Below are 11,929 nucleotides of genomic sequence, written 5' to 3' on the forward strand. Positions count from 1 at the left end.
TCTGTCAGTAACGAGGTTGTCCCTTCAGTATCTGTCAGTAACGAGGTTGTTCCTTCAGTATCTGTCAGTAATGAGGTCGTCCCTTTAGTATCTGTCAGTAACGAGGTTGTCCCTTCAGTATCTGTCAGTAACGAGGTTGTTCCTTCAGTATCTGTCAGAAACAAGTTTGTTCCTTCAGTATCTGTCAGTAATAGGTTTGTCTAATGAGTTTTCTTCTTCTCTGCAGGAATTATATCGACCTTTCTCCACGTCCATCCATTTGGGGCTAACCTTGAGTATCTGTGGTCGTACATACAGAGACTGGACTCAAAGGTAAAGAAGGACACACGGAGTAGTCAGTTCTGTAGAGAAGTGGGTATAGTCTAAATTTATTTAAAGCTGCCCATCCAGAAAAGGTTAAATGCCCTCTGTGTTTTAAACTGTGACACTTCAGCAGTGGTGGAAAGTAACTAAGTGTATTTGGGGCGTCCATTAGCTCAGTTGGTAGAGCGGGCGTCCCATGTGCAAAGGGCTTTGCCCTCGCTGCAGCAGCCCGGGGTTCGAGTCTGGCCTGGGCTCTCTCACCCTGTTTCCTGTCGTGAGCTGTACTATCAATGAAGCCATACAAAGGCCAAAAAAAACTAAGTGCATTTACTCAGGTGCTGTACTTAAGGACAGTTAGAAGGTACTTTACTTGAGTATTTCCATTTTGATAGTTTCTTCCTCTACTCCACAACATATCAGAGGGAAATATTGTGTTTTTTCGATACTACATTTATCTGACAGCTTTAGTTACTTAGCAGAATGAGATTACAAGGAAATAAGTCCTGGACTTTGCCTTGTTATCCCTGACAATGTCTCATGAGTCTTATGTCAAACAAACTAAACAAACAAAATGTATAAAACAAAATATAATTGTCATAAATGAGGAGGGAATTTCAAGATACTCAGCAGATAAAGAAAGAAATTAAACTTAGCTCCATCTTTAAAAGCGGCCGCACTAAAGTCGTGACAACATTAACTGGTGTGACCTCTCTGTCTGTCAGGTGACGGCTGGCGAGCTGGAGCGTCTCATGGTCCGTCTGCCCAGTATGTTCAGGCAGGAGCTGAGTGGCGTCGGTGCGACTCTGGAGAAACGATGGAAGTTCTGTGGTTTTGACAGCCTCGGTGCAGCGTGACGCAGGAAGAACGCACACACACACTGAGAAAACACACTGAACACATTAGACTTTTAACCGTGTGTGTGCGTTCGTCAATCACAAATCATGTTGGATACACAGCAGTGTGTGGGACAATGATGTTCACGGAAGCAGACACTGGAAACTGTGGAAGATACAGATGTTCAGACTTCAAAAAGTAGGAAATCCCAAACACAGACCACTTCCTGATTTAAGGTTGAGGTGAAATAAGTGATGGTTGGTTCCACCCTATCTTCGCCTCACTGCTGAAAGTCAACACAATGAACTGCAACAGGACCCTGTCCTCACTTTGTTCTCTTAAGTGGTCCCCAGCAGCAACCCATCGACAGGAAGACAGAGTTAAATTTGTACCAAAGTTGATCCTTCACATATTTGGTCTTCTGAAAAAAAATCACACCAAACCTTATTTCATTTATCTACAAAATGGGAACATTTATTGCCTATTTTGGCCAGAAAGTCGGTCTGTAATCTTGCGGCATGATGGGACCACAGAGAGCCCACCCTCCCTCTTTGTGGTACTGCAGGGTTTGTCTGGGAATAAAGCAAAAAGCCTCCCACTGGCCAAACAAATCAAACTGAAGGACTCTTTTTAAATCTGTCATCAGACAAAGTCATGCACAGACGCTTTTCATCGAGACAGATGCATTTAGAGCGATACGACTGCTGTTGCAACAATATTGCTTATTTGGATGAACATAATGGAGGGAAACTCCTTCAGTATTTGAAATAATCAGAATGATTTCTTCCTACTTGAGCTTCCTGCAGAGATTGTGGACATTAACTAAAGGGGTGAAGGAGGAAAAGGGAAAATATCTGGGGAAAACTGAAAAAGGATGATGGAAATATGAGCTATAAAACATGATATGAGGGAGAGAAATCAAGTTAATCATTCCACTTAATTTATTTCATTATACTGTACAAAGGTGTTCACTGAAGGCAGCACTGAAGCGTCTCGCTGCCATAAGTTACATACTGTATTTAAATATGATGAAAAAAGATGAATAATTGTCCTGGACTGTGTCCTGCTTTTGTAAAATATACTTTTTAAATGTAAGAGTTCCTAACAGTTTAGCTAACTTTTTCCCTCTGAATGGAGCGAAGAGTGAAGAAGATAGAAATGAAGGGATGAAGATACTGAGTGGATGAGATGCCACACATGTGTCCTATTTTGTTGCTTTCAGCCACATGTTCCCTCTTTTTGTGTCTCCACAGTCCACAGTGCTGTACATGTCAAATTACAAATGATAATTAACTGATTTTGTATTGCACTTCCATAAAGTTGTTTGTCACTGTTTTTCTTATTAAAATAAAGTTGTCGTCAGCAGAGATTGGTAGAAACTTTATGACTAAACACTTGCTTACTTATTACCCTTCTTTTAGTAGATTTAAATGAATTTAGTTCATGTTATGTATATATTATTTTGTGTTTTAATGCATGTTATATTAAGACGCTGGTCCCAGGCCTGCTGGTGCTCTGTTAACATACTGCCGATGACTGCCTGTGAATGGCTTTAGATAGAACATAGACGGAATCAGTGATAAAACTAAAGTATACAATAATATGCAATGAAAACACTTGTGCTAATTAAATATGGGGAATGATGTGTTTTTAACTCCACCCCCCACTGCCAATCAACCTGCACCTCACACACCTGTCTCTGTGGAGCGTCTCAGCGTGGTGCTGGTGGACCACAGTAAGTGTAAATATTTTGCAAAAAATAACTTTAAAAAAAGGTGCAGTTGCTTTGTTGTCACAAGTTTTAGGTTTCAGCCCAAAAAAAACTCAGTACAAACACCTGGTTTTGTCGTGACAAACAGGGTTAGAAAACTTCCCGGGTTGTCCCTAAAAAACAATCAAGGGTGTCCCCTTCAGGAATTGCTCTTGAGAATGTTTTCTGTTTATTTCCCCACCCCCAACAGTGAAGCGAAATACCTGCCCTTGCTTTCAAACAGCAGCTAAACAGACAGTGCAGAGTGCATGCTGGTCATAGATCAGTGTTTCAGATAGCCTGTCTATTGTGTTACTGCTACGTTCACACAGTAGATCATGTTTAAGAACTAATACTTTTCCAACTTGTTGTGGTAATGTAGATATTGGAGAGAATGGGTAGTGACTTTGCAGCTGTATTAACTGTTAAATGGTCATTAATGTATTCAGATGAGGAGACAGAAAAGAAAAAGAGCAAATACTTTAATTCATATGTGGACACGATGATCTCACCCTAACCCTAACCCTAACCCACAGATCTTCAGGTCAACGTGAAGAAGTGAACACCTGTGTGTATTTAATCAGCAGTCAATGATAAAACACAACAGTAATATTTTCTAATGAGCCCAAATGAGGCATCTGATATGAGACATTTTCAGAGAGATAAACTGATGAAATCACTTCTCTGTCTTCATGTGATTGGACAGACCTGGAAGTAGAATCTCACAGCTGATCTGTGGCTGTCGGTGAGATATTATACTGGCAGGTTAAAGACACTGTAGTGGAGTTATCAGGGTTAGGCTTAGGGCATCCACATGGACGATTAATTTGCCAAATCATATTCAATATTTGGGACAAAAAGCTGGTGCACTTAATAGAGCTCAACATTAACTCACAAGTAAAGAAGTAAAATATCGTCTGTTTCTGTCGCAGGTGATCTAATCAGTGAATGGTGAGACATGAACTCAAGTGTATGGTTACTTCTTTACCTTACAAAGACCATCTGTCATATCCACATGAAATGAAGTTACTCAAGTTGTTTTTCCAGTAGATGCTTTTCTCTAACCAAAGTAGTTCATTTGATAATGACTTTCACTGGAGTACTTAACAACAGTGGGTTAGTATACAGTATTTTTACTTGAGTAGTTTTCGGCTCGTTTGGTTGTAAGTCAAACAGTACTTCCACCTTAACACTGGTGAATTGATCTCACAGGATGATGTAAAAGGCTGCTTCTGACGCTGGCGTAAAACACACACACACACACACACAACAGACACATACACATCTTGATAATGAACTTGTGTGTGTGTGATATCTAAATGGAAATCTAGGGCAGAGCTTCACTGTGTCAAACGTAATCTCTCGTAAAAAGGGAGACTGAATACATGAAAATTTTTCCCTGTCACGGCTCACTAACCTCTTTCAGCACGAGAAAAAGTAATTGTATTAAGGAATCACTGACTAACTGTAGCTCATGCAAAGGAACCCGCAACCAAACCTTGTCGTTTCTGATAATGTGTTGAGGCTGAATGTGAAGCAAATTGTAGGATCATGATAGCATACAGAGCTACAACCAGGTTCAGACAGATAAATAAAGGCCAACCTTACTTTCACATTGTCCTGAGGCTTAACATTACTTACATAAAGTACAGAGAGAAAAATAAGATGAGAGAACCTAGGAGATAAACACACACACACACACACACACACACACACACACACACACACACACACAGCTGAGACAGCTAACATCTGTACAGCAACATTAGCTTTATACAACATAGCAACATTTAACTTAGACTTTATACCACAACCATGAAAATTACTTAAAAGAATCTTTATTTCTCCAGGTATCAGTTTATTTGGTCCATGGAGCTCCAAGTACTGCAGTCTACAACAGTAAATCTTTCCTTCACAGGTTATAATTTTCACTTTGTTGATCCTGTTTACATTTAGCAAAAAGGAGGAAATCAAAGGTGAGCTTCAGTAACATGAAGCTGATTGTAGTGGACAAAAACAGCCAGGCAACAAAATGTGAGGGAGCAAGTTTAGGAAAGTCCAAGAGGAAAGGAGAAATCCATGAAACTAGACTGGCTATAAGGAAACCATGCAGGAATACAGATGAGAAAGATGAACTGACAGCTGAAAGAAGGAAAATCACACCAACTGAAGACACCTGAGGCTCACTGGACAGGTGACACTAACGAGAGCAACACAAAACAAAGACAGATTCATTCAAACTACTGAACGTCTTTTTAATGTGGTCACAGCAGCTGCAGCTCCAGTCAGCATGTTTATATTCTGAACGGTCAGTACTCAGTACTTTATTATTATCAGACACACACACACACACAGACAGAGACACAGACAGACAGAGACAAACAGACAGAGACACACACAGAGACAGACAGAGACAAACAGACAGAGACACACACAGAGACAGACAGAGACACAGATAGACAGAGACAAAGACAGAAAGACACACAGAGACACAGACAGACAGAGACACACACAGAGAGACAGAGACACAGATAGAAAGACAGACACACACACAGACAGACAGAGACACACACAGACACAGATAGACAGACAGAGACACACACACAGACAGACAGAGACGCACACAGACGGACAGATAATGCTACATAGTTCAATAATGTGACTACTGATTCCAAGTCAAAGGTTATTAAGTCAAGTTATCATAAAAAATGAACATAAGTCATGTACCATATTTAAATGTATCAAGTGTTCAGGATTGTTGTTGGTGTGCTTTGTGTAATTTATGACATTGATTTTATTAATCTGAAATGACATCATCTCATTATGAGACACTGTTTTTGTTATTACGTCTACCATCATTGTCGGACGTTGGTGTATCAGTTTAAAGACATGAACACAGTGAATGTCTTCATGTCTTCCATTCAGACGTTTGATGTTGATAACCAGAATCAGTTCTGTTAATCAACATATTCATTTTGTACTGCAGTGTTTGTAGGCGGCTTTCAGTAGCAATAAATAGATGATGTCATATTAATTTGCAAGTTAAATCAGTGGTAACTGCACAGTGCTGCTGTTTGTCCACAAGTAGAAGCAGTAAGCTGAAAGATTTCACACAGCTGCTTCTGTTTCCTCTGGGCCTGACAGAAGAGAAAAACCAATTTCACAATTTAGGGCAGCGCTGCACTCGTGAACAGGGAACACACATAATCACACATTGGTGTGTGCAGAGGAGGAAGCTGGCTGCAGTATTTATGTGTCTGTTAGGTTTACTGTGTCAACACCAAGCCTTTCTCTCTCTGTGGGCTCCTCACTGTTCATGTCACGATTTGTAGACAACAGCTGCCAGCGGCTTCATTCCCCACATTCACCAGCTCACACTGGGTCCTTTTGTTTGGATGTTGGTTTATGCAGGAGCATCACACTGTCTTGGACAGGAATTAAATGAAATGATAGAAAGGGTTTGTAGAATCAGCACCTTTTGGTATCTGATATCTGTATAATTTCAATATTTTTAAGCTTAACTTTTAATTGCTTGTCTGTATGTATGCTGTATTCTTCGTAAGATCGACTGACATCACTGTGGAATGGGCAGTGAATTGTTTGTAAATGCAATGTCAGTTGTAGCACCATCATGCTACGCGTACATAAACCCTAACCCATATTCTCATGATGGACATCCTACCTGGAAAAGTAAAAATGGCCAATATACACAGATTGAAAATTGGCGCAACATTATTGGGGGTGTAAGACGACACATACAACACATTTTGGTGTAAAAACACAACCAAAACAAAGACAAACAGAGCACCGAGAACAGGATTAGTAAACTCATTTGCTGTTTTGTAAAATCTGTCTCCTGAACTACTTTTCTTCTTTAGCTTCTGTTTCTTTTTCTCCTCAGTGTTTCTGTCCTCTATCTCTTTCTCACAGCTCCTCCTCTTCCATTTATCTCCCCCGTCCTTCCCTCTCTCTGTGTGTATTGTTCTTTTGTCTGAAAGAAACACAAACAGAAATTACAGAGGATGTAGCTGTCAGCCATGGATGATGATTCCTCAGAGCAATAATCACTAACGGCTCCCTGCTCTGTCTCTGCTGGACGGACGGGCAGGATATAATGTACTGGAGGGTTAGATACACAAAACGTTTTCCTGCTAAATGTGATCACTACATGACAAATTAAAAATGTGCGTATAAACGGTGTGATGGAAACATACTTATCGATACTGTCCTACCATTGACTATTTAAATATTTTGTATTTTCCTTATATGAATGTTTTTCTCCTCATTTATTAAGTTTGTTCAGTCATTGAAGTGACTGAACCGACAAATACAATATAAATGGTAATGTTAAAGACAGACAAGTGAACTAATCACTGTTGTAATGTGTCTTATTGGCATGAATTGGCTTATTGATTTATTGTTTCCTGTTTTATTTTATAGAATATATCCTTGTGTGTCATGTTTTACTTGCTACTTCCTGTCTTTGTCTTTTCCCTGCCCCTTTTCTGTTTACACCTGTAAACCATTAGTTAATCAGTACTGTGTATTTCAGCCTGTGTGTTCCTCTCACTCTTTGTTGTTTCATCTGTCTGTCCTGTTCTCCAGTCATCGTGTGCCCTCTGACTTCCCACCATGTTCTCTGTGGCTTCTGGTTTGTCTTCAGTGTTGAATTTCTCTTTAGTTTTCTACTTCGACTTTCCTTTGCCTTGTTTATGTTGTTTGAGTTTTTGGATTTTGGATATCAGGACATTATTGAAGCTAACTTGTTGTTGTTTTAGCTTCCTGCCTCTGTGTGTCTTGCGTTTGGGTAACAGCCAACTTGCCTCTTGGCCAAAAAGATCTCTCACTTGCTCTGCATCCTGATGAAGAGGTGTGTGTGTGTGTGTGTGTGTGTGTGTGTGTGTGTGTGTTGCTGGTCTATAAATAATGTGTTCAGCAGCAACATTGTGCAGAGGCAGAGGGAGCAGCCCTCCATTAGATGTTCTCCATCTCTAACGAAGCCTGTTGACAGCAGCTCTAATTAGCCACGGCTCTTTGTCGACTACAGTGTCGAGACGTTCCTTCAAATCCCCCGCTGTTGTCACATCTCATCACTGACGCCTGCTTGTCATTACACCTGGCAGCCATTACTGTGAGAAATCTCTTGTTAGAAATGTTTCTATTGTGAGTCTGCTGATGGCTGGCTGACGGCTGTGAGTAACCGTGTATGATGTCATCAAATTGTGTGTCCAAAATATGTTGTAGTACTGAGCGATGGTACTGTTGGTATTTTAAATGAAGCATGTACTCTGGTCTCACCAGTGGCGTTTTAGGGACCCTGACTCAACACTAGTAAAGCCGGCCTTTTTCCCTTTATAAAGCCAGTGTGATGCACTATGTAACAGTATCCTCTACGGGGCTGCACAATATCAAACAGTACAGATATTCATAAATCAATACATTTCAAACCACTCTATCGAAATACTTGGGTGAACTCATCAGGCCTTCCATATCTATAAGATCTTGCAAACACACCCATGACATGGTTTACTGATATTAATGAAAAGACGAGATGACTGATTTGTATTTCTGCCTAATCAGGAAACTGGCTCCACTAGATTTCTTCAACAAATTTCCCAGTAAATCCTGCATTTTCTCAACGTCAGCATACTACCAGATATGGAAAAGGTGTAGGGAGAAGTGTACAAACTAAACAAAAGAACCAAAAAAACCTAAATCAAACATAACCACAAAATCAAAACAGCAGCTGAGTGATTATTGAAACTTATTGTTAAAGAGGAAGAATAATATCATGGAAAACAACCATGTCTGCCACGGTGCCTTATGGCTTTCATTTGGCTCCATCTAGTAGTCAATGTACCTATCTTCACCCATGTCAGTCTCTGAAAGTCAATCTTTAAAACTTTGACCTGATATATTTCCATTAAAAAACCCTGACCTTTTCAAACAAAAAAGCAAATGTATGTAGTGAAAGGGTTAGGTTAGAAGAGATGAGGCTTAAGTTGCCACAAATGTGGGTCCAGTGCACTGGCGCAGAGGCCTTTTGTAAAGTTGTTTCTGCCCACACTAGACCCCACAATAGAGGTCCCTCAGGTTATGCAAATGTGTAGCTGTGTAGTTTAAGCCCTTAAGAGCAGTTAATGTCATAAAAATTGGTCAGTGTAGAACCCCGAATCTGGAGCAAAGGTGGTTGGGGGTGGATCGTTGTCCCGAACGGTCAACAGTCCATGTAAGTGCTTAAACATACAGAACACAGAAAACTGCATTTCCTTAGTGCATGCATAAATCAGGGAGAATCACTAAAGAAGGCTGGAGAATAATATTATTATAATATATAATTGAGTAAAGCATGGAACTCAATGTATGGATAAATAATAAATAAATAGAGAAATACATAGATAAATAGTAAATCAGGTAATTCATAATTAACACTCTATATTACCATGCAGGTAACAGGGGGTGTAGAAATATAAATATAAGTGCTGTGTTTGCAGTGAGATGGGGGCACCGCGGCATCCAAATAATCAGGTAGGCGGTAAATAAAGACTATAAAATCCCCACACAAACATTGTTTCACCACATTTAAATGAATGTTTTATCTGTGTCTTTGTAGACTTGCACGTTTGCCTGGGAGGCCTTTTAAGAAGGGGGATGGGAGGCAAAGACTCATTTTTGCTGTAAGGAGGACCCCTGCTGGATGAGGCTGGGTAGGACCTCCTGTCTCAAGCCCTCGTACTGAGAGCAGGTGAGTATAGACCTTTTTTTGTTTTTTTGTTACTTTTTGTGGTGATTACAACACACAATAATGGGTTAGGGTTAGGTTTATTAGGATAACACAGTGACTCTCCCTGACACTCTCCTTCTGGATGGCACAGTTTGGGTAGGGAACTGAGCCTGTCCCCTGAAGGGAACAGGAGTGGCACTCTCCATCTCCCGGTCGCGCTTGCCCCCCCGGTCCCACCTTCTCATATTTGGGTAGGGTTGGTGGGGCTGCTGGTGTCTCCCACCACGACGGACAACCCTCCACCCCCCATCATCCAGACGTCCCATCCTTTGTGGGTAAGTATAGTTTTTTATCACGGTGTATTTATTTAATAACCAACTTGTTTTTTATTTATATTTATAAAGATATATATTATGAAATTAAAGTTTATATGAAGTATAATTTAAATTAAATATACGTGTGCCAAGGGGCAACGTTTTGAACCCTCTGGTTCTTCTTCAGGCCTAGCACACGAAAAAAATGACCGGCTGTCTCTACTGGCTGTGGAATGATGCTTCCCCTCTGACTGCCCAAGTAAGAATGAGCTCTCTCTCTTGAGCTCCTGCTTTTATATGCTCTGGTTGGACACGCCTCCTTTGAAATGCAACGTTAACTTGTTATGCTTTGATTGTTTTTAAGGAATTGGTTAAAGGTGAGTATCAATTTTAGTGTTTTAAATTATTAATAATGTTTTCAATTGTGTTTTAATTATAATTAAGGTAGTTTATCCACTAGATGTTTTAAAATGTTTTAAATAATAGGTAAGTAACAGATTGTTGTTTTTAAATGGTTTTAAGGTAAGTACTAATTTTAGTTTTAAGATATTGAGATAAATATTAATTTTGTTTTACAGGTAATAAAGGTAAGTATTGAAATTAATTTTTAAAGTACTAAATTTAGTGTAGTTTATTTGTGTAATTAGGATTAGGTTATAAGTGGGGGACTTATGGTTAGGGTTAGTGCCAAATTATTGGATAGGATTAGGAAACTAGGGTTAGGGTTAAGGCCAAATTATTGGGTAATGTTAGGGCCAAAATATTGGTTAGGGTTAGGATAGGGGTCCTGAAACCCTCTCCGAGAGGAGAAGGGGGGTGCACGGTCCTTCCACCCGTCCGACCGGCCGAAACCTCGGTCCCACTGGGGTTGACGGTCCCTACGGCGCCTCCTCCTGTAGCGGACCTCCGTCCAGTCATCCATGTTTTTTTTGTTGTTTTTAAATTTAAAAACATTTTTTTTGTTTATTTTGTTATTAATAAAAATGAAAAAATATAAAAACTTTTAAAAAAAATAGGAAATTATTGTGTTTAATAAAAAAATCAAATTGTTTTTAAATAACTAAGGAAGGTGTGCCAAAATAAAACTAAACAAACGACGTTTTGATCTCTTCTGGATCTTCTTCAGGTCTAGGCACACAAAAAACTGTACTGGGTAGCAGTGCTTGGCTGTCTAGAGAGCTGTTCATTGCTTGCTGGTCAAGTTGGTTATGAGCTCTCTCTGTATTGCCCTTCCTTTTATACCCTCTGTTTTTAACTTGAATGTTTAACTTAAGTTTTTATTCCTGTGTTAGTGTTCCCTTGTTTTTAACATCCTTCTTAATGAAATAAGGTATACAAGTTTTTAACCAATTTTGCCACCCATTGTAACCCTGTAAATATGAAATACATTATAATTAAATAAATATTTATATATTTGTTTTTATATAATTATATATTTTTAATTTTTAAATTTTTTTAAATTTTTAATTATCATAAATTCTAAAACCCCATAACCCATGAACTTAAAATTTAGAGTCAGGGCTGGGGCTAAGAACAAGGGTTGTGGTTAGGGTTAGGATAAGAGGTTTTAGCAGGAGTGCACGCCGTTTTTGGTGAATATCTTTTGACAGGAAGGTGCCAGAGGGATGGGAGGCAGGTGCACCCCCCCAAAAGTGAGGAGCGGCTTTCCAACAGCGCCAGGCCCGAGTCCGTGCGACCTCCCCTTCCGGAGGTGTGGAGTCGGGCACCACAAGCGCCGCATGCCATAGCGGCACCGCATGCGCTGCAGGCCATAGCCACCGGCTGTAGGCATGCTTGCTGGGGTACTTCTGGATGTTTTGTGTGATATTTTCACATGATCTGTGTTTCTGTTGTGCCAGCATTGAAAGGCAAAGGTTAACTTTTTGTAAAAATGATGTTGGTAACATCCTGTAGCATGTTTTCCCTTTGTTAAATGGCATCACAACATGCAGGTGCAATTGATTGAAAAGTTAGTATGGCAGAGGGGCTGAAGAATCATGAGCA

The 11,929-nt window shown here is 39.9% G+C and overlaps 1 protein-coding gene across 1 annotated transcript in view; it reads left to right on the forward strand.

Moving 5' to 3' along the window:
• Positions 1-2,502, forward strand: part of enox1 (ecto-NOX disulfide-thiol exchanger 1) — a 39,982-nt gene extending 37,480 nt beyond the window's left edge. The window contains exons 14-15 of the mRNA XM_073488522.1: positions 227-312; positions 1,026-2,502. Of these exons, the coding sequence (XP_073344623.1) occupies positions 227-312; positions 1,026-1,157 (218 nt within the window). The 3' untranslated portion in view covers positions 1,158-2,502. The remainder of the gene's footprint in view (positions 1-226; positions 313-1,025) is intronic.
• The last annotated feature ends 9,427 nt before the right edge of the window (positions 2,503-11,929 follow it).

Source organism: Pagrus major, chromosome 19, assembly GCF_040436345.1.
Source record: "Pagrus major chromosome 19, Pma_NU_1.0".
NCBI classification, from domain to species: Eukaryota; Metazoa; Chordata; class Actinopteri; order Spariformes; family Sparidae; genus Pagrus; species Pagrus major.